The 23,925-nt window shown below is 39.0% G+C and overlaps 1 protein-coding gene across 1 annotated transcript; it reads left to right on the top strand.

Moving 5' to 3' along the window:
* Nucleotides 1-202: 202 nt before the first annotated feature.
* On the top strand, nt 203-23,356 carry man1b1a (mannosidase, alpha, class 1B, member 1a). The gene is made up of 14 exons (XM_042509410.2): nt 203-508; nt 2,246-2,383; nt 5,565-5,673; nt 7,225-7,454; nt 8,541-8,686; nt 9,756-9,868; nt 10,519-10,710; nt 11,929-12,077; nt 12,402-12,590; nt 13,105-13,295; nt 14,045-14,165; nt 14,544-14,738; nt 16,633-16,764; nt 16,855-23,356. The coding sequence occupies exons 2-14, from the start codon at nt 2,282-2,284 to the stop codon at nt 17,062-17,064; spliced, it is 2,079 nt and encodes a 692-aa protein (XP_042365344.2). The 5' UTR covers nt 203-508; nt 2,246-2,281; the 3' UTR covers nt 17,065-23,356.
* The last annotated feature ends 569 nt before the right edge of the window (nt 23,357-23,925 follow it).

Genomic DNA, 23,925 nt, shown 5'->3' with positions numbered 1-23,925 from the left:
TACTTATTTCTCACAATTGTTGGACTTTTCCTGCCAAGCTGGTTATTGCCCTTTTTTTAATAAGTAAATCAAACCAAGGTCAGGTGTCAAACGGTTAAATAGCTTGTGAAAAACATTTGGGCGCAGCTCATGAAAACTGGTGTCGATCCAGACTTCAAAGGGTTAAAGCTCGCTCCCTCGCAGCACGAGCGCACGTCACATGACGCGCAGCATCATGTCGCGTCACCGCTTACTTTTTTCCGCATCTGTCTCTGGTTCTCCGCTCGCTAACTTTAGCCATGTTTGCCTCAGTTTTATTTGTTTGACATTTCATGTAGCAGCCGCTGGTGTCGCGTGACAGTCGGACGGACCGCTGAGCTGCATGTTGGTGTTTCTGAGCGACGAACAGTTTCACTTTCCATTCAGAAACAGGACGAGGAAACAAGCTAGCCCCTCGAAGCTAGCGGCTAACAGCTGGTTAGCTTTCAGGAGAAAAGCGTCGCTGTGAGGCAACCAACCAGGCACAAAGGTGAGGGGGAGGCAGCCCACTGTGTGCTTTTTCTGTGTTTTAACCGTGTGCTCATAAAGGGGAGTAGCTACGGTACAAATTAACGTAGTAAATTCACGAATTAGCTTGCTTAGCTGAAATAGCTCGTTGTTGTGATTGGCTTCTGTTGTTGTTTTGTTTACAGTCATTTACTTACACGGTTGAGTGCATTCTTAAAATAACTTGTCAACTGCACTTTTGCGCTATTTTACTGTCACAACTACGTTACACCGTGTACAGTTAATTAAATGTAGCGTTAACATGTGATCATGCTTTCGTTCAAAAACTACTTAATCACTATAAGCAGTATCATTGTTGTATTCAATCCTGTTTTCCTGTTACAATCAATATTTTAAAAGTGTTGTCTAAGAGCTCTTTTAAGTTTTGACAACCCAAAAAAATTCACTCAAGAGTAAGTGCACGTGCATGCTTTATTGCACATCAGCTCTCCATGGTGCTGAAGAGGTATGTCAACAATGTGATGTCAGCCAATTATATATATTTTTTTTAATTACAGAATTTACAAAACATGAGACACTACACTGAAAAACACTGAACACTGAAAAAAATAATTTATTCAAGATTCATCAGCCTGCCCACATAATCTGTTGTTATGATACAAGCAACTATATTTTTAAATTTTATTTTAATGGGGGAAATTCTTAATCCATAATCAAACATTTTTATGTTCACAACACTCTTTCCATCTTGTCTTGATTGATTTTAACTCAGTGCTTTTCTCTCTCACCCTCAATAATATTTTCTTTAAAAAACAACAGATTTTTAGATTATTACAAAAACGTATTTGCCCCCCCCCCCCCATGTAATATGAATATGAATTATTATTGTTTACTTGCTTGTAATTCTGCCTGTGTCCTTTGTTTTAATTTTTAAGATTTTTATTGATTTATGTGTTGATATTAGGATTATTTATTAGGCTATTATTATTTATTATGTTCTGTGTAGAATGTCAATCATCTGTGCTCTCATATATGTTTTTTTATATGCTTTTTTTACCCAAAATATTTTGTATATATTTTTGTTAAATAAAGCTGTAAAAGAAGCACAGTAGACAGCAGCAGGAACAGAAAAAAAATGCAAAACATAAATGTAATAAATGATGTACCTGAAGTATAATGCATGTTACACTAAGACAAGCATAATGCGCTCTCAGCAGTCAGCCTTGCCTGACTTTATAGCAATAATGTTATTTTACTGTAGGAATGACTCATATTATTGATTATAAAGACAGTCATCAGTTGAAGGTCTATTGTGTAGGATTTAGTGGCATCCAGCAGTGAGGTTGCACAACTGAAACTTCTACTTTGAGCCAAGCACGAAGAAGATTAATGTGGCCAACACAAAAACAAAACGGTTCTGTCAACAGCCAGTGTTTGGTTTGTCCGTTCTGGGCTACTGTAGAACAACATGCCGGATCCTTGGAAGAGGACCTGCTTCACATGTAGATAAAAATAGCCCATTCTAAGTTTACGAAAACAAAACAATTCTCATTTTCAGGTGATTATTGATTATTGAAAAACAAAGTTATATACAGTATGTTATATTACATTTTAACCAATAGATCAGAATTCTACATACTGGACCTTTAATGTTCTGTTAACCGATGTTTTCAGCACAGTTTTACTACACAATACAATATTTTTCACAGAATATTATTTTTAGAAAACAGACATTGTTGGCTATCTTTTTAACTCTCAGCTTCTATGAGCTACGTCTCTCTGCCCCGGTCTGAGGATGTATCCGCCTTCCAGAAAGGACTTCATCTCTCTCACGCTCAGTGATCCGCACAGTCACACCTACAACAACGGCAAACACCGGAGACAGTCCTGCTGGAGGGTGAGTGGTCCCGTGGTTCAGAGTGCAGACTGAGTTTTAACACGTTTACAGAGTTTGATAGTTTGATGAGCTTGTGTCAAACTCATGTCATGACTGTGATCTGCCTCTGCAGGTCTGTACACGTCACTGCTCTACCGCAGAGTCATGGAGGAAGGCACTGGCGGATGTTATTGATAATGTTTTATAACACAGTACATGTAAATTTATAACATGATACAGCGTTTCTCCTTGGTTTACTGGTAGACAGCGATGCAGTAGAGACTGAAACATATATTGGATAAATAACATAAGCTAATTGTTTATTTAATAAAAAACATGGTATTGACCTTTATGAAAAGTGACCTTACTATATAGTCCACTCACAATATACTGTGACATAAATTAAATTTACACACTGCACATCTGTTCACTTCCTGTTAACTCTACAGTAACGTTACCGTTACCTCCAACCTTAGGTATCACAGTGCTTTTTCATTCATAAGTTAGTTACTTCACTTTTCACAGATGGATAGATTTGTACCTATTGTTAACAGAATAATAGATAAAATAACATGATTGGAATATTTGTGTTTACAAATCCAGTGAATTCAATACCTGAGAAACAAGTTGCTTCATAATGGTGTATTAACTTGTAAATCAAATGTTGCCACACAGAAGTCCTGCTCATTTTTTGTGGTATCATCCATATTGGCCTAATTTAATGCAAGCAGACATGTTTAAGATTTGGCTGCACTTGGTGTAAATGGAGTAGAAAAATGTCCGTCTGTTGACATATATATTGTCACGTGTCCCAGCCATAGTTGATGGGTGGCTCAGTTCAAGCAACTGCTTGGTTCTGCTCCTGATCGCTTCACTGAGATAGAGCACTTCTGTCTTCATGAAAAGCATCTTTTTTTTTTTTTAGACAAATCGATTCCTAGGTTTCAGTCATCCTTTCTTTGCCTCTTTTGTTGTGGAGCAGTCTGAACTTTCAAACTCTTCAGATAAAAGCATCCCCTGAACACATTATGTCTCTGATCACCGCACTCAGATAAAACAAATTTTGCTCATCTCGCCGTCTCTCTCCCGTCTCCCCGCACATTTTCTTTTATCTTGTTTTCTTTACTTTCAAATCTCTCGCGCTCCTCCTTGTGCCCTGTCACTCTGAGCCTCATTCATTTCCTTTGTTGGTTTTGAGACTCTGGTTTTACACGTATATTGTGTTGCGCTTATCATTGTACACCTCATTCTTTGGTTTGCTGCTTTTTCCTCAGGGGGGTTTTGCTGCTTTGTTTCATAGGTTAACTGTCTAATTCTTGTACAACTGGTCTTACGCCTTTGCTCATAATGACACTGCCTCAGTTGCTCACTGATTACTTCAATTGATTGGTTTAATGGACTAATACCGCTCTGTATGTTCACAGCCATTTGTGTCAAGATTCACATACATCAGATGTGGTTTTTACTGTCTTGTAGCGACGACGAGTTGTTCTGGGAAGCAAACGGTATGAAATTGCAGTTTTTTCAGGAGAAATGATTGCTTCAGTAATGAGAAATAGGACAGTGATTGCGGATGCACAACAACCTGCAGTGGTGCATGTTGAAGACGCCGCAGGTATGGGGGCTTGCAGAGAAAACAATGATTGCAGGTGTTTCGATGTGTATTAAAGCTGCCAGTGTGTGTTCCCTTCAGTTTACGTGATGTGCTCTAACACGTCTTTTTCCCTAACAAATCTGCTTTTATTGTAAACTAGGGCTGGGCAATAAATCAATATTTTGTTGATATTGTAATATGAGACTAGATTCCATCTTAGATTTTGGATATTGTGATATCGTAAGTGTTGTCTTTTCCTTGTTTTAAGGGCTGTTTCCTTGTTTTTCTTTTTTTTCTGCTTATTTTCAGGTAATTTTATTGAAACCTTTTTACCAATTTCTTGCTTTTTTGGGGCCAGTTCTTGTCAAGTTGCACATTGCCTTCTTCTCATGAATGCAAATGTTTGATATGAACACTAAACAGTATTTAAAGGATTAATTTAATTTGGCTTTCAGGGAATCTTAATCATAAGCAAAAACCCTCCTTTGATCATCATTTCAACACAATTACTTCAGTCACTTCTTTTTTTTTTCTCAAAAAAGCAAAACGGCACCGTCAGCTCTCATAAAGTGAAATCATTTAGTTAGAACTGAAAAGGCAAACCAGCCCTCTCGTTGACTGCTCTATAACATTTTATTCCAGCAATATATCAACCGACGTTTCTTCTATAAAGCCGGCTTTATAGCAAAGACGTCGATCTGGCTCAGCACTCCCCTGTACCTGCAGGGCCGTCAAATTTGATTACGGTTTATAGTTCCTGAGAAAACCATTCTCTGCAAATCATGTTCCTTTGAGTGGCTTGTTGGCTTGGTGTTTATGTCCTCGTGCAGCAAAAAGGAGTTCTCCACATGCTTTACTTCTACTCACATTGGTTATTTTCAACATTTCCGAAGACATGAGAGTCAGGTGGAAGCTCTGGATCTCTCATTGTTATGCTGAGGAAGTTTCCTTTCCTCCAGTCCAGTGCAGATAGAGAAAATAAATTGTATCTTCCTTATCCTGCAGACTCACTTTTTTAAAAAAAAAGGATGAAGTCGACATAATAGCTCGATTGCTGTTCACATATTCATGGTCATATAGGGGAGAAGATCTGCTCCACAGTTATGGCAATACACCACAAATGGCTTGGTCAAAAAATGTTTCCTATAAAAATGCAGTTGATGCTGTTGTAGCAAAGCAAAATGAAAGCATCCCCTGAGATAAGGTCTGTTGTGTGCTCTGTCACAGCTCACAGACGATGGCTCAATAGTTTCATGGTATTGCACAGGTGTTAATTAGAGCAGCACCACTCTGCCTGTTAGCCTTTTCTCCTGAGAGACCCCGAGTCCCTCCCTCTGCACTGCTGAGTTGAGCTGGTTAGTTTAGTTTTTTTGGATTTACACATCAGGTGGTGAGATGTTGAGTTTATACAGGGTAAGCAAGACCAGAAAGGCCATCATGCTTTTCTCCTTTTCTATTTGTTATTTTCAAAGAAAGCAGTAATTTGTGATATATTTTAAGAAGGAGAGGGTGTTAGAATCTGCTGATAGATGCTTTGGATTTTAATTCAGAGCTGTTAGACATGTTTCAGTGTTGTTAGCTTTGTTTTTTTTTTTTATCTGCCTACAGAAATGGAAGCAGCTGTCTCGGCTCCAGCGAAGCCTTATCCTGTTCCTGCTGGCTCTGCTGCTCATATTTGGACTGCTCTCCTATCCCAGCATCACAGAGCAGTGGCGAGGTAAACAATGTCTGCACAACGCTACGCACACACACATATACACAGGGCAGAGACAATGTCTGGATGCTATTGCTGCGTGACTAGATTCAGCCGATGTGTTGGATTGCTTGTGTTGCTATGTCTGTTGGTGATAAATTGCAGTGGGTTACTTAAACGTCACATAAGACGCTGTGATCGTTTATCTCTCTGTTTAGATCAGGTTTTATTACTTGTGTGTTTGTGCACACCTTCTTTCTTAAACTCTTGTGTACTTCATGCACTATATTTGATTTTCAGACCACGTCCGCACTAAGATGGCTAAATTTGAATCTATTAACTTTAGTTTTAGCTTTATGTCTATAATGATGTATAATTTTTTGACACCCAAAACCCAAAAAAGATTTCTGAGAAACCCTCTTTAGAGTAGATAAATCTGAAAACTCCCTTCGTTTTTATGCAAACTTTGAAAAATGAGCTTTTTGGAAAAGGATGATATATGTATGTATGCCTGCTCAGACTGAGTCTGAGGCTAAAGGAGGATGTGTTTGAGCTCAGACTCAGACAGGGACTGTGTAAAGTTAGGAACTTTCTTTGGCCATCTCTATAAAGTCTTTTTAACAATATGTTATGTATTTTGCAGTCTCTCCAGGATTTCAAATGCTGTGTTTAGGATTGTTGTGGCCTGAAATGCCTGATTTCATGGCAACATTTCTAAAAAACTGCAGTGTTTACAGGTGTTTTTGCAATAAAATTGCAATTTCAAGTGAAAACTGCTTAAGTAGTTATGACGCTGTCTCAGATTTGGGGCAGATAATACTCACCATTTAGCTGTTAATGATGTATGTATTGATGCATCGCTAAAAAAACGATGGGCTGCTCTCCTTCTGCACAAGCTAACACAGCACAACCTGATCTCATCTCTTCTGGTCATATTTTTCCGCTTGGACAGAAACTTTGCAGCAGCCGTTAATATCCCACAATGAGGGTTGATCATGCATCAAAACGGCTCGACTCTGTCATTAAACCTGTTAATAAGCTTTGGGTAATATTAGCCGTGTGATGCTAGCGGTTAACCCTGTCACTGTGTGTGTGTGAGACTTCGTCTCAGGGATAAAGCTCGCAGCAGAAGTCTTATGATAAACAGGCAAAGAGTATGTACTATATGTCTAGTAACATATGTATGTAATATGTGTAAAATGTTTTTTTTTTGGTTTTTTTGTGTAAACAATAACATTTTGTACATGCTAATAATATATTTGAATTTGAAAATTGAGATTTGTGAGACAGAGAGGGGCTGAACAGATCAATATGCTGCATGCAGCTCTAGAGTAAAATTATATTTCACCAGTTTTAAATCAAATTTGCGGTAAAGTTGCAGTGATTGGACAAAATTGCTGTTCTGCAGAATTCAAGGTTACTGACTGAATTTGCAGTAATTATTGTGATCACAACATCATGGAGAGACTGATTTTGTCAGATAACTAATATAGTGATAGCCATGTAATAATAGAGTTAACTGGCTCATTGTGGACTTAGTCTCAGCTTTTTTTCTCGTTTATTCTGTGTGTTTAGGTGTGTCCGACAGGGAGGACTGGCTGGAGCTGAATGACAGAGACGTGAAAGATATTCCTCCAGCTGTGAAGTCGATATTGGATCAGGCTGCAGGAAAACCTCTGCCTCCTGTGGCAGGGCCACATGTGGGGCCAGCTGTGGATCCAGATGTGGGTGCAGATGTGGATGCAGAAGTTGTGGTGAAGCCCAGAGGACCAAGCATCCCCATGTTGGCCAAACCCCCCATTAAGGTTAGAGTTGTGGCTCAGTCTATTTATTTCACATCAGTTAACATCAATTAAAATATTGAGTATGCAAGAGTTGGCCAAGATTGACTAATTTTCATCTGCAGCTACGCTAAACCTGCAACGACCTGTGAAGTTGACACATGACATGACATAACTAATAAAAACAGTATGAACTCTCTTAATGTCAGTGCTGCATTTGAATTTTGAGCACAGTTGTCCATGTCTTGGTCTGTGCAATGCTTTTTTATATAGTGTTCCTGTTAGTCTTAAAAGGCATGAAAAGTCTTTTAAAAATTAGGACATGGAAAGTAGGATTTTCTGATTTTTTTGTTGCGTTGAAAAATCTAAGTCTCATGTCTTTATTTATTTAAATTTACTGAATGCCTCTCACATTAAAATCAGCATAATGGAACCAGCAACACTTAGCTAGCTGTCATTGTACCCCGGACAGCATGGGGAAATGCAAATTAATGAAAATTGGCTATTCAACCAAGATTTTGAGACATGGCTGAAACGAGTACTCGACAATGCACATGAGGCTTGTTGTATTTTATGCAAAATATGCCACATGATTGAAATCAAGGCAGTAAAATCCCACGTGCCGAGTTAAAAACAAAAAATCAGCAAGAAAATTTGCCAACAAACAGCAGGTATTTTCCACTTCTGTTCTACCTTTGACTCCACCACAAGACAAGTCACATTTTTTTGTTACAATAAACATTTGAAACCCCCCTTAATTTCCATACGACATTAAAAAAGCCTTTCAAAGTCTTAAATCTAACTCGATTTAAGCTGTAGGAACCCTGTGTGTAGCTATAGCTGTAAAATAATTAATGTGCATTGTATCTGATTGGGAGAGGTAGTGAGGAGGTACATCCGTGACTGGAGACAAATCATTGTTAATGGGATACTCTGTTCCTTTTTACTTATTGCTGTTCTGAAGGTTTGCAGTTATGGGCTGGCACAGTCCGTTAACGACAGCTCTGACTGTGATTTATTTTTACTAAAATGGTTGTTAAACATTACTCTTGAAACCAATGCTCTTTGTGGACTGTATGTGCAGGTACTTATTTGTTTATTTTTCCACAGAATAAGCTATTCCCAAACAAGAGGGGTCCACCAAACCTGCAGAAAGATGGAAATATTTCAGACACAGTCGGCAGGGAAAAACAAGCTCAGGAGGTGGCTCAAGAAGAAGAAGGAGAGGAGGAGGACAAAGACAAAAAGATTGTCAGGTGTGTACAGACAGATTTACAACTGTTTAGAAACACAGATGAAACTTTAATATGATATTGCTCAAAATATCGGCTGTGGCTCAGGAGGTAGAGCGGGTTTTCCTCTAATTGCAAGGTTAGTGGTTCAATCCCAAATATCCTTCGGCAAGATACTGAAACCCAAATTGCTCCCTGTGACTGTACCATCAGTATGTGATTGTGTGTGAATGTTTAAAACTGAGTAGCATGTGTCACCTTTTGCAGGAGCCAGTATATGAAAGCCCTTTGAGTGGTCAAACAACTATAAAAGTGCAATACAAATGCAAGTCCATTTGCCATCCAGTTACCAATATTGGAATCAGGCATTTTCCAGCTGCACACAGACCCTGTAGCCATTGTTGGGATTCATTACCTCAAAGTTTGGAAATTCTTACCAAGAGCTTTATACAGCAGCTACTTGCAACTGCCTTTTATGATATCACACATTAATACATTTTTATGTATACAGAAGAGGAGGATGAAACACAGCGAGGTGCTTCATCTAAAAATATTACTACATTAGTCTTTGCCCAGAAAGAATTTCAGTAAGGGGTCCCAGATTTTCTCAAAAACAGCACCCCTCTCTTCGTCATAGAATCTCATGCTCTCCAGATGTAATGCTTTTGCCATTTCATGTTACGGTAAATCACACATAGGGACGAGTTCATCTTTCACATTTGTGAAATTATCTTCTTGCAGTCACCATTCCAAACAAAACAGCCATATTTTGGTATTCACTTGCAGATCATAAGGAGCTAGGGGCTCCAAGAATAGCTGTAAGTGGATCAGGTTCCCCAAATTTCCCAAAAAAGAAACAGCAAAAACATGTTCTTTCGTATGTATAGAGTTTACTACATGACCAGAAAGCATGTGCTAATGTGCTAATTCTTATTCTGTTTTAGCTTGTTTTGTTTTGTTTTCTTTTGCTCCATAACATCGTCAATGATGTTAGTGTGTGTTAGTGTTTTTGATGTTTTATGCAGAGCAGAGTTGCCCTTGTTGCTGAAATGTGCTGTATAAATAAGCATTTGCCTCACTTTTCATCCGATAGCTGGAGAGGAGCAATGATTGAAGCCGATCAGGCCACAGAGCCTCCACCCTCAGCCAATGAGAAAGAAGCTGCAGCGCCCCCAGCCAACCCTGCCGACACTCACACAGTGGAAGGTCAGTGCTGCTCAAATTCTTCATATTCTTACTAAGGGCTTTATACAGCAAGGAAACAAAAGAAATTGTGAATTCTGTTGTTTTTTTTCCAATTAATACACATAGAGTGAAGTCTATAAAATGTCAGATACTAACAAGTTCCCAGAGCCCAAGGTCAGGAGTTCAGTTCTTGTTTTGTCTGACGAATACTCCAAAATCCAAATATTTTCACTTAACAATGATGTAACATGCTGAAACAATAAGATTTCATTGCATTCTTTATTAGTCTCCAGCCTGTATCATTGAGATCCTCCTCCCTCATTTGGTTCTCTCTGAAATAGAGGAAAGTTCAAACTTTTCTTTCTTTTTGGATCCACTGAGAAACTTTTCCCCTGAAGCTGATTCTTTAACATAGCATTGTCCAGCTCTACTGGTGTATGCTGTTTAAAGCCCAGCACCTTTTTCAAACCCGGAGTCTGAGCATATCTGCCTCGCAGGATAAAACCCTGCTGTGCTCAAAGCAGCAACTCGCAGCACAGAATATTCTCTCTACTGAAAATAATCTGATAAATGAGACGTGCACTATTGAGAGAGTATCCTAGAGGAAAAACAGACTTTTGAGATTAGTCTTTTATTTCTTATTCATTCCTTTTGTGGGCTTTTGTTTGTAGTCTCAGCTGGAGCTGTGGACAGACTGGAGGCAGTACGTGATGCCTTCAGACACGCGTGGAAAGGCTATAAGGGCTACGCCTGGGGTCACGATGAGCTCAAGCCAATCTCCAGGTCTTTTGGCGAGTGGTTTGGACTGGGTTTGACGCTCATTGATTCTTTGGACACTATGTGGATTTTGGGCCTAAAAGAAGGTATTCTGTCCGTCTGACTGTCCTATCTATGTGTCTGTTTGTATCCACTCTCATCTTTCCATTTTGTACAATATGTACATAATTTTGCCATCTCTCAAAGGCAGCTTTGCATTTGGTCTCTACTAACTTTTAAAGGGACCTTTATTGATTATACACTTTAAAGTCTGTTTAAAGGTGACAAGTAATGCTACATATGTAAACCAGTTGCATTAAGTGTTTTGTGGCTCAAGAGGAAGCTGTGCAGCGTCTGTTGTGTTATTATCAGGGTTGCTGCAGTACTCGAATTTCTGATTTAGATACAGTGCCCTGAAAAATATTAAGATTCAGTACAATTCTCAATACCATGGAGAAAATTGAATGGGTATACGTTTTTAAAGTTTAATTTCTAGATAAATATGTCAAGGCTATAATGACAATATAGCAGAGAACTGCAGAATGTCGTTAACATTTACAGTAAAAGAGAGTGTGAAAAAGCCCAGCTGGTACCAGTGTATCAGTACTGTGGAAATAAGTTTTGAAACTGATTCAAATATTCAGAATTGACATGTATTGATAAATACATTTTACACAGGACAACACTAGCTGATACTGAAGATTACAAGTTTACAAATGAAATAAATGTGTGTGTGTGTGTGTGTGTGTGTGTGTGTGTGGAATAAGAAAGAAGTTATCTCACCAGATCTCTTTAGCCTGCTTCTTATCTCTGCTTGAGACTAGCGGCTTGAGGGGCTGTATTTGCAGACGAGTTTTGTGGGTAACTCAGGCACCACATTTTCATAAGGAAAATGCATTGTATGAAAAAGACAAAATGTGTGCATCAGTTATGAACTTTCCTATTTTTAAACTTTTCCATGTTAGTTTGACAGCATTAGTGTATATTTCTTTTAAAAGTTTAACGAAGCCTTTGGTCAGCGGCTGTTTTTGGTATTTTTTAATGAAACCACTTAATCAGAAAATGATCTTTAATCCACCACATTAAATTGATGGTCATGACTAGATGGTAACTGTAGATTTACAGAACTCTCACAAGCAACTTCAAAATATTTTTGTCTTGCTGTTTCATAGTGTGACCACGCTGTGGTTAAGGTCAGGTATGTGTAGGCACAGAAAGTGCTTGGTTGCAGAGGATAGATAATGGTTTGGGTCAGAATGATAGTTTGAAACACTGAACAATTTTTTCTCTCTTTTTCTCTGTCACACTCTTGCATTCTCACGTAGAGTTCGCAGAGGCAAAGGACTGGGTAGAGAAAGAGCTCACCTTCGACAAGAATGTGGACGTGAATCTCTTTGAGACAACCATCCGAGTCCTTGGTGGCCTGCTGAGTACCTACCATCTGACCGGAGACCAACTCTTCCTAGATAAAGCTGTGAGTCAGTCTACAGGCATTGTCACTGTCCTGCCTTCTTCTGTTGTCTTCTTGTTGAAGAACAGCAGTGTAGGGATGTTAGTTTTTCAAGAAATTAGGTTCAAATGAGAATGCAACTGATATTACTTTATTATAAAATGCTTTGTTGAACTGATAGGGCTCTCAGTCAGCCTTCTCTGCCTCAGAGTTATCAGATGACTTCAGATTTATTGATGTGGAAATGTGTGAAGTAGCATTTTCAAATTAAATTCAGTGATACTTCACTCTTACTAGACAGAAAAAGTATTTTTTCTGATGTATTTTATTTTTTTTCTCCGCCTACAGAAAGATCTCGGCTTCAGGTTGATGCCTGCTTTCAAAACTCCCTCAAAGATCCCATTCTCAGACGTCAACATCGGGAGGGGAACAGCCCACCCCCCTCGATGGACGTCAGACAGCACGCTGGCCGAGGTGACGAGCATTCAGCTGGAGTTCAGAGAGCTGAGCCGCCTCACGCAGGACCCACAGTATCAGGTCAGGAAACCAGGAGCAGTAAAAATGTTCTGCAGAGTGTGTGTCTAATAATTTTGATTTAGCATTACTTCCAGTGCTCTGAGAGGGAAGATTGGAGGCAGTTTATATAGATATTTGATGGAGGGTTTCAGTTTGGTTTAAAGCAGACTTAAAGTATAGCTCACAAACACTCTCATTGAAGAGACAAGCATGAGCAAGGATTCACTTCAGATCCATCATGTTGTCAGTTCATGGGTGATTCCAGAAACCAGAGCTCGCCCCTGAAGATCTTCAGACCAATCTGACATTTATTTGAGTAATCACGTCGTAACCTTGGCCAGCCCAGTGAGACTTGATGAGCCCCATTTCATCAAACTGTAAAATTGCTAATAATTTTATTATGATAAATTGCTTGAAACAGTATTTTTCAAACTTATCAGCCCACACAGCGGCAGCAAGTGACGTGAGGCTGTTGGGTTCATTATCTCGTCTAGACATAAAACGTAGCTCCTTTTTTTTTCTTTAACTTTCCAAGGATGTTGTGAATGAGGTAATGAAGCTGGTCCACAAGCTGCCAGGCAAACAGGACGGCCTGGTGCCCATGTTCATCAACACCAACAGCGGCCAGTTCACCCATAAAGGAGTCTTCACGCTTGGTGCCAGGGCGGACAGCTACTATGAATACCTGCTCAAACAGTGGATCCAAGGAGGCAAGACGGAAGACGAGTAATGCCAACTTTTATATTTCTCAGTTAATGTTCTGTGATTGTGACAGAAAACACTGGATTTCTAGACTGATCAACAGAGCCATTGACAAGCAAACTTAATGTGTATTTAGAAAAATAAGAATACAAAACAGTACTGCAGAGACATGATTGTAATTTACAAAGTGTCAAAGTACAGAGAAGAACATGACCTGACGTGTCATTCAGTGTACTGTCAGTGGTTAGGCTGCTCACACGTTGCAGCCACACCTAGTCAGAGCTGGGAGTTCAGTATTATCATGTTTAATGATATGATCATATTATGCTATCATTTTCAGTGTGGAGCAGTGTGTAAGATTTAGGAAGATTTAGTGGCATATAGCAGTGGGGATTGCAGATTTCAATGCGCTGAAACTTCTCTCAGCTAGAGTTCCTTAAATGTTCATAGTTCAGGATGTTTTACGTGAAGCCAAATTGCTCGAAAAGGTCTCCTCCTCTCCAAACCAAATGGACCAGGTGATTAAAGCCAATAAAAACACTGAATAAAGCAGTTTCATATAACAAATCTATAGCCATTTTACAAGTTGTGGATGGGCCGCTTGTCCAGTGCCTGCTATGTGTGCGCAGCTTATTTTTTAGTAAAAACACTGAATAAAGCAGTTTAATGTTGAGAAATCAGTGACGTTGTAACAGTTACAGACTGACTTACTTGTGAAATATAAAACTGACTAATATTTATATTGTCACATTTTCTGTTTGTGTTTTGTGCAGCCTGTTGGAGGACTACCTTCAGGCTGTGGAGGGAGTGAAAAAGCACCTTGTGAGACAGACGGGGCCTCACAGATTGACCTTTGTTGGAGAATTGTCCCACAACCGCTTCAACCCGAAAATGGTAGAGATGCTCACCAAAAAGTCAGCGTGTGAAATGCGTAGCTCATAGAGTCTGATTTACTCTAGGATTTGCTAAAGTCCTCAAATTCAAATTTTGTCTTGTTGTATATTTTAGATGTGTATTTTGTGGCCAAATGTGTTTTAGAAGTACCACACACAATTGAGGGACCTCTGATTGACATCGGGTAATCACACAATGCCAAAACTCAGTGAACTTACATCACAGACAATGACCGCCTTGTTCAATCAATCGGCTTTTGTCCTTTTGTTGAATCAGTAGCTGCACAGACTCCTCTATCAGTCCAATCAGTTCCAGCTCTCATCATTATCGCTCATCATGTCTCAGTGTCGTCCTCCCTGATTGTTCGTCTTTCTAAAGGACCACCTCGTGTGCTTCCTGCCTGGGACCTTGGCATTGGGGGCCCATAATGGCCTCCCGGGGGACCACATGGATCTGGCCGTGCAGCTGATGGAGACGTGTCACCAGATGTACACGCAGATGGAGACCGGGCTGAGCCCAGAGATCGTACACTTCAGCCTGCAGGCCAATGACGGGCGCGATGTTGTTGTCAAGGTGAGGCTAATAGCAGACAGGTGCTGTTTGATCGTTTGTTTGTCTTTTGTGTTTTTGTGTGTGTGTGTCTGAGTCTGTTTGTGTCAGGTACCAAATTATAGCTTATGTTATGTGACTTGCTGTAAAAGTTCATTTAAACATTTTAATTCAGTTGAAATAAAACTAAAAGTAAAAAAATAATCTGAATGGCTGCTGACTTGAATGGAAATCATAAGAGTTACTAATAGTGGAAACTCTTTTTCTTCTTATTCAAATCTCTTCACAAATTCAAACCTATGTGCATTTGAAAGGACTCCTTTTTTGTGCGTCTTGTATTGCTGCTTTCTGTTGAATGCACATTGTGTAACTTCAGAAAAGCTATAGAAACCAAAAGAAGTGAGAGCACACTATGGATTCTTGAATAAGCCGGTAAAAAATGGAGTGAGCCTGATGAATAAAATTAGTTTGTCTCAATTTGTCCTGGGAATTGTCACCATGGCCTTCCTAACCCTCCTCTGTGCTCATTCACTTTTTCATTAATTGCTCTACGTTTATCAAAGCAGCCATTATTATTGTGCTTGTCTCTACTGCTGCTTTCATTAAAGTGAAATATAAGCTTGATGCGTTTGTTAGTTTAGTTCAGTTTATTTCAGTCATTTTTGAACTTATATAACTCATTTACACAGAAAAAAATACATACATAAATAAGGGATTTGTACTGTTCCCTGTAGATTAATTTAATGAATTTAAATTAATAGAATAATTAATTAATAATGAAAATTGATCTTTTCATTTAGTGTGGCAGCAATAGAGTCGTCAGTGGGCTTACGTCATGTTTATATGACTTAAAAGTTAACCTGAAAGTAAAAGTACATAGAGGTCCATCACATTAATCTGTTCAATGGATTATTTGTTCCATTTTATTTACTTAAAACCTTATTTGTCAAAGCCTTTAGAGCTTCTGTAAGCTGAATTCTAGGATAAGATAACCGTTGTAGTTTCCGTTTTAAAGTTAGCAAAGTCACATCGAACCCCAGGAGGTTTTCAAAGCATCTGTTTGTCTTGATTTCTTTAGCCTGGAGCCTTAGCTAATCTCCTCTTTTCGTTTTTTTTTCCTTTCCCACTTTTTTCCATCAAAGTGGTAAAAAAGAAGCATTAAATATGTGCTGTCCAACTGTCTGTTGTGCAGTCAAGCAGGGTTCCTGTGGATCCTTAAAAAGTCTTAAAAAGGCATTGAATGAATTAATCTAAAAAAAAGGCTTATATTGCCATTATATTCACTTAAATGAATCTTTAAAAAATCATAAATATGCTCAGACATGCATTTTTTTTGTAAAAACTCAATAATTGTTGACATATTTTTTTTTTGTTAAATAATTTAATAAATTACTTTTCTTAAACTCGTCATGATGGGTATCAAAGCAGTGGAAGAAAACCAGCCAGAAATGCCAGATATTTCCCTCCAAATACAATTTTTTATGACAATATAATATGTTCATAGTCTTCTGCGTGTTCCTCTTTAAAAAGAGTTGTTTTTAAACATTTGATATAGGTTTTTTACTCTACAAAAAAAGTCCAATTTTATGTTACAATAACCATTTGGGCAAAATAAAATTGTCCTTGAATTTAGATTATTAGAAAACTGGTCTTTAACTTCAGTCCGAATGGCATTTAAAAAGTGTTAAAAGTCTTAAATCTACCTTCCCTTAATCTGCAGGAAGCCTTTCATACTTTGACATTTAAATTTGTCAGCTTTTAACTTATATTTTATTTAACTGTAGCTATTCTCACTCGTCTTTTACATGTCTATTCTGTGGGGCTGTCAGGTTGAAACGTTGTCCAACATGAAATATCTTTATTTGATCTGTTTTTATTCATTTTGATATTTTTTGACAAACTCTCCTTTATCATCCAGCCTGCAGACAGACACAACCTGCTGAGACCAGAGACAGTGGAGAGTCTTTTCTACATGTACAGATTCACTAAGGACACCAAGTACAGAGACTGGGGATGGGACGTACTCTGCAGCTTCAATAACTACACTAAAGTACTGTATTAGTGTTACTACAATTACCAGTTACATTAGAGTTTTGTGTCCATTAACCAGCCGACTAAACTCCTCCACCTTTTTCTGCAGGTCCCAGGTGGTGGCTACACGTCCATTAACAACGTCCGCGACCCCGTTAACCCCGGGCCGCGGGACAAGATGGAGAGTTTCTTCTTGGGTGAGACGCTGAAGTACCTGTTTCTGCTCTTCTCTGACGACATGGAGCTGCTCAGCCTAGACAAGTACATCTTTAACACAGAAGCCCACGCTCTCCCCATATGGCCGTCTCCACCCAAGTGATGTCGCCATACAGGAGACGTGTATCAGACGTGTAACAGGAGATCAGGCCCACGGAGGTCCTGTGTGAGTCAAAAGACTGTTATTGCCGTTCAGTCGGGCAGTTTTCTTAAGCAACCGTCCGGGCCGGACTGCTGTCTTAAGCAGTGAGGCGGACCTTCGCCGTCCACCTGTACTTTGATTCCATGTGGAGGAGTTAATTTCGTTTTTTTCATTCCTTTTTCTTTATTTTTCCTAAGGAAAAGGTTTGTGTTAGAGCTGGTCTCTAATGTAAAAAGCTTTTTTAAAATCAGCTCTGAATAGCTGGTGCCAACAGACGACAAGAAAGAAGATAGAGGGAGGGCTTTGTTACGTAGGTGACTGGATCGTTCTTGTGTGTGTGATAACAACAATCACATCATCCCTGAATTTTCTTTGCCACGTGATGTGAAAATCCTTTAAAGTCCTAGATGTCATGGCTGTGAAGGAGTCCACAAATTCATTCTGTTAACCCACTGATGTTTGAAGGTGCAATAATCATTGATGAAAATCTATGAAACATGCTCTGCTACATTTATATTTAAACAGATTGCTCTACGTTATCTGTAGAAGTCTTTATTTTTGCAAAGCCCGGTGCATTAGCTCATGTATAAAAAGGGCATAAAAGAAGTAAAAGGAGCTCTATGAAACATTCAGAGCATTAATGTAGCAACAAAGCTATGTAAAAATACAAGTCTGTGAGGCACTGGCTGTGAAAATGACGAATGCATTGGCCTGAAGCTGGTGATGAAAGCTGTGCTGTGTTGTGCACTACATAGGGCCCATTATCGAGTAATGGCGTCCTGAGCAGATAATAAAATCATGCTTCCTCTGTGTGTGTTGTGTAGTCTGAGCTTGCATGTCAGTCCCTCTTGGTGTGTCCCCCTGGTTAGCTCAGCTTTGCACTGCACTCATAAGGCTGTTATGGCTGATATCAGGACAGCATCTTTGTGGAAACAGCACCTACCGTCCGGTTCTCCTCCAGGTTAACACCGTTTGCTTCCAGCTCAGCCACTTCCACGCTGAGAACCGTGTGCAGACAATCCCACCCCAGACCCTGAATCACAGATGTGCTCTGAATGTTGCATACAGCACCTTAAAGATCTACTTCCTAATCCCTTTAGAGAAATCTGTCCCCTAATTTGTCCCATCCTTAGTACTTAGGAGCAGTGGGCAGCTAAAGTTCAGTGTCCAGGGACCAATTTCGGTTTTGAGGCCAGTGCCTTTCTGAAAAGCAAATGCAGAGTATTCCTAATACCCAACATGCTTGCCTTTAATCAAACAAAGACTTAAAGTATTAGGACGTGTATGGCGAGTAAGCTTGCCATAACCCAGGTGGTACACAAATACAATTATTTAAAATCTAACTGGTGACGTGTAAAGCATCTAAATCTGTTTTGTTGTTTTGGTACAATCTCACTCAAACCACTTTTTTTGTTGCTTTAGTCCATTTTCCAGTCGTTGAGCTCAGTGGATTCTTGCATGTTTTTACAGACACCTATTTTCTGGCAGAAACAGAGTTTACAAGATAAATGTTGTCTTCTTCAAGATCGCCAGATTAAAACACCGGCTTTAATGGATATTGTCACCAAGACGGGACAATGAGATAACAGTGAAGCTCCAGAGTGCATCACACCAACGGTAATTTAACATGGATTTTTCTTACTGGGCACCACTGTCGCATGTGTAGCAACGATTCTGCAGATACTGCGGAGTCGCACCTCCTAGTGTTTAATGGGAAATCTAGATGTTGTTTTTTTATCTTTTCATTTAGTGTGGCAGCAACAGAGTCGTCAGTGGGCTTACGTCATGTTTATATGACTTTAAAGATAACCTGAAAGTAAAAGTATAAAGAGGTCTATGGAATTAATCTGTCCTAAATGAATTTAAGTCGGGGCTGTCCACATTATGGCATCTTGTTTTATTAATGAATGTAAACAATGTTTTTTTTATTTCAGTTTCTCATTTGGTCATAGAGGAGCACTTGTGTGACTTCTAAGTGTGTTTATTTGCACTCTTGTTCTTGGTGCGAGTTTTAATCACGTTCAGGAATCTTATTCACATTTGTTCAGCTTTACATGAAGGGAGACAGACATCTAGCATTTTCAGGTTGTTTTGTTGGTGCCACTGGTGCAAATATAACCGGATTGTTTTCTGTTTCCTTCAGAGCCTACTGACTACCAAAGTTTACGTGGTTATTTGGGTTGTTCCACCCTCCACTGTTTCGGCTACAGGGGGTTGTAACAGCAAAATGAATACTCTTCTGTAATGGGGGATAGCTACCTGGAAAACAAAGGGCTATCTTCTTCCGGTTTTTGGTTGCACACTGGTTGATGCACATCTTTTGTGCCATAAATCGAGCCTTCATCTTTTTGGAGAAATTGTACCAGCTGGCAGATAGAGTTGAATTGTGAAAGCCTGGCTTATAGGGCACCAATTTAAACACTGATGGTGGCGCTATTCTATAGCCTTTACACTGTGCAAGCAAATTCAATTGATTATGATAAGTTACAGCAAAAAACAATCTATGAAGTTTGAGCAAAATAAACCAACTCAGTACATTTCTGATTTGCTGTGTCAGGCGCAGTGTGCACGCAACCGTCCGTTCATCCTCTTTTCACAGACGACTTGTTTACGAAATGAAGTTTATTGAATTGTTTCTGTCATACTTGAGGGGGTTTGATTCATGCTATGTAGCGGCCCCTGACTTCCCATCAAATGTGATGTAGAGCAGCGCGGGAGCGCTTGTTTTCCGTTCGGTGACATCGACAAATCAATTTAAGGGACGCATGTGGTGCACTGTAGGAGCTTTTATTCTACTATCACTTTCAATACTTCAGTCCATGAAGGATTTGTGTCTTGAATCTTTTTTTCTGCGGTTAGCGGTTAATCAGAGCATCATGTTCAAGTTTTAACCTTTTGTTATGAACTTGTGTCTAACAGAGAGCCATATATTGACCCACATCGTTGAATGTGCACTACATTTGCCAATGCTCTGCTGTGCCTATTGAAATGTGTATCGTGCTACAGTGGTTTGGTTCTGTTTTTTATTGCTGCTGTATCAGTGGTGTTAATTTGTGAAGTGCTATGAGTGAACGTTTGATTCACGGCTTGTATTTTTACTTTTGGATGGGTGGGTGACAAAACGACATGGGTGTATATATTTTGTGTAAAATGTTTCTTACTTGTGTACCAAATCCAACGTTTGTCTGCTGATATTTGGGCCCTTTCTGGTCTTTGCATTCTGTGCCATCATGTCTGAAAAGTTTGGTTTTTTTTTATTCTACCCCCTCTTTTTAAACTGTCCTTTTTTCTGTTTTCATGGCTATCCGTCCAAATATCAATGACACTTTAATATTTATGGACACTGTTGTGTGATAATTGAGTGATTTTCTGAGGTTTTTGCAATCTCTTCTCTCACTGCAAGGAGGGGATTAAATATCTTAATTGGGAAATATATTTTAAAAAAGGCCTTCTTGATGTGACAAGGACATCTGTACTACAACTTGAAATTGGTTAATTCACAGTATTTCATGGTTTATTAAACCAATTTTAATTCCTGGTGCACATAAAATGATGATTAAATGAGAGATTTATTGCAGTACATTCATTAATATGTTTCTCTATTAACCTTGAGTGGTAATATGACCTCGTTCGAACCAGACTTGGATAGTCTGTGTGACTTTCAGAGAAAAATAACTTGCTGCTGTGTAGCACTGCCAGCATGTGTACAGATTAAAGTCCAAGTCTGAAAGCAGCTACAGATGCTTTGTTGGGAATGCCAGTAAAAACTAAAACCGTCTCATCACCGGGTTGCACGTGTGAGTGGTGAAGCCAAACTGAATCACTCAGTGGAAATTAGTCATACCTTTTGAAGGAAAACTAAATGATAATTTCTGTTAATTACTCGTCCCGTGTTACATTGAATGCGTGAAAAAAATATTTTTTTTATTGCCCCTTGTGAGCAAAGAATCCAAAAAAGAGAAAATTCTTGCTGAGTTGGAGTCATAGGGGTCCACAAAAACAAAACTGTATCAGCACAGTCATTTACAAATTCTCACACAACTTGTGCAGTATAGTCCAAGTCTCATTTATTAGGTCATATTCTCATGATTTAACGAAAAGACAGGCCTTTTTGACGGGAAGTGGAACTAAAAGTGAAACGCAACTATGGACTTTTTATAGCCAGACTCTGGTGATTTTGACTTTGGTGTTTTGAAGCTTTAGTTCAGATTCAACAAAGTCACTCCGTAACACAAACAAACTGACTGATCGAGGCAGTAATAGACCAGCAGCTCCTGTGTTCAGTGAGGTAAAATTACAGTTTTTGTCAATGGAGTCTGGCTTTCAAGAGAGCACAGACAGATTTTCCCTTCAGTCTTATCAGAAAGTGCCGCCTGTTGCACTGAGCACACAACTGGGTAAAGGAGACTTGGATTATACTGCACGAGTTACATTACAGTTTTTTAATGGATGTTTTGAGATACTTTGGCTGTTGTTAAATGCGGACCCCTTTGACTTCAGTGTGAGAAAAACAAAGTGTCCTAACAAATACAGCACAACACAGGGTGAGTAATTGACATACAAATGGTAATTTGGGAGATAAATTATTCCTTTAACCACTCTGAATTTGGTTTGATGTTGTCAATTAAATTATACATGACTAAATCTGCCAGAAATTTTGCACACTTTAATAGATAAGGCTGGCCAAAACCAGCAGTTAGATTAGCGAGACTCTCGATACTTTGACTTCCCCAGTCTTTTTGAGGCACTCGGCTCCAGGGCCATTGGTTAAATCAAAATATAAACAGTTACATTTTTAAGAAAGGTTCAATAATTTCCTTAAACAGCAGGGCACTGTGGTTTTTATCAAACCTCACTCAAAGAGGAGAAAATAGCAGATTTGTTGGGGACTGTTTTCACTGTTGCATTAATAGACATTTTGTTCTAAAGTTAGTTTTCACAGCAGCAGTTTGGTGTGTGTGGAATTGACAAAAGATAAACTACTTAGTGTGTTCATGATAGTGAAGGGACATGAATCGGTGTGGTTCGTTGATGTGTTTTTAATAGTTTTTGAACAAATGAGCTTGCCTTTTAGTTTGACTTGTATTTGTTTTTCTTCTATATTGGAAAGGCATTATAAACCTGAGGGTTGTGCTGTGTTGTGTATCCACCGTGGGATCTTGAATCTGTCAAGTCAGTGCGCAAAAAATCCTCAGATAAAAGACTCCTGCTTTAGACATGAAAATGCAGCGACTGTCAGGGTCTTCACACTGATAAATTCTCCACTCTCTCCGTATAATTGCCTCTTTAATCTTTGGCAGGAATCAGCCTTTATGTCACATATTCATGATCTCTGTTTGGCGTTACGACACTGATGGTAACAGAAAAGATAAAAGACCAGAAATGACTCATTTAGCTCCATGGTGAGCTCCCTCAGAAGCTATTGAAATTCACTCTGCTTTGTCATTTCACATTTTAATTATTTTTCACCACTGGTTCTTCCACATTAGGGTAATTGGGCAGTCTATTTCCTTTTTTATTAAATATGTAAAATTGTAAAAGAAGTCAAATTGATACTTGAGATTGAATTGCATCTCAAATCAAATCTTGTCCAGAATTTTAAGGTTTTGTAACATGATGATGAAGGATTTTGATGTACAGTATTTGTTTTGGTATGAAGCCTTTTGTCCTTTTCAACTCTCTCTTACATTTGATTGGCCGAATCTTCTACTTGATGATTATAGAGATAATTAATGTGATTATTATTGAATTCAAGCCATAACAAAATGACAGATTGACTATTTTACACGGATGTGGGCTACAAAATATCAGCATGGTTCAGTTTCTTGCCTGCAGAGGTTCCTTGTGTCAGGGGCCAAAGACATGGATCAATATTGTTTTTGCTGGTTCAGTCAATTAATTGATCCATGCTAGAAGAAAAACCACATCTTGACACAGTAATCACTTCTCTCTGTGATGACAGAGCCAGTATGTTGACCTGCAACTCGATAACTCATCTGCATATTTGGAGTATTTATTTTAATTTTAATCTTTCAACTTTTGAGTTCAGAAATGAAACAGTCTTAGCAGTTTCTCATTTTTTGCACTTTTCATTGTGCTTTGTTCATCTTTTATGTGTCATTTCTCAAACCCACGTCCACTGTACAGATGACTGACGGAGCACTTTGTTACTCAACTTGTGGCTTATTGCAATGTTCACCAACTTCAACTTTCTTCCTGCCAACTACATTTTGGAATAAAGCTTTTCAATGAAGGTTTTTGACTTTATCTTGATCTGAATTTACTTTAGTTTAAAAAAAAAGCCTTTGAAAGATTCATTTTTTGCATGTTTGGAACAAAGCCATCACGTCCTCTTGGCTACATCCCTCTGCTTTCCAATTCTCCCTCCTATGCATGTCTCGTACAAATGTTGGGCATGTTGCGTGTTTTCTCTCAGTTCCTTCTTAAAGGCATCCATGGTCCAAAGCCAAATTGTTTTCTCAGTTTCGTGTGGAAGAACTTTACTAGCGTGCACAGAGCTGTGACCTCAACCCCATCCAACAGCTTTGGATGGACTGGAGCACTGACTGTGAGCCAGACCTTATCACCCAACATCAGTGTTGGAGCTCACTAATGCTTTTGTGGCTGAGTGGGAGCAAATCCCTGCTGCCAGGTTTAAAATTCTGGCAGACAGCCTGAAACTAGAAGAACAGAGGCTGTTATAGCAGCACATGAATACCCAAGGTTTTGGAATGACATATTCAACAATTAAATACGAAAGCATCGACTCCTGCGGCCTTTGACTGAATGCTTAACACAAGCTATTGTCAGTGTTGTAGCACC

The sequence above is a fragment of the Plectropomus leopardus genome, chromosome 20, assembly GCF_026936395.1.
Source record: "Plectropomus leopardus strain MGB_pleo_1.0 chromosome 20, ASM2693639v1, whole genome shotgun sequence".
Taxonomy (NCBI): domain Eukaryota; kingdom Metazoa; phylum Chordata; class Actinopteri; order Perciformes; family Serranidae; genus Plectropomus; species Plectropomus leopardus.
This window is presented reverse-complemented; position numbering and strand designations above follow the sequence as displayed.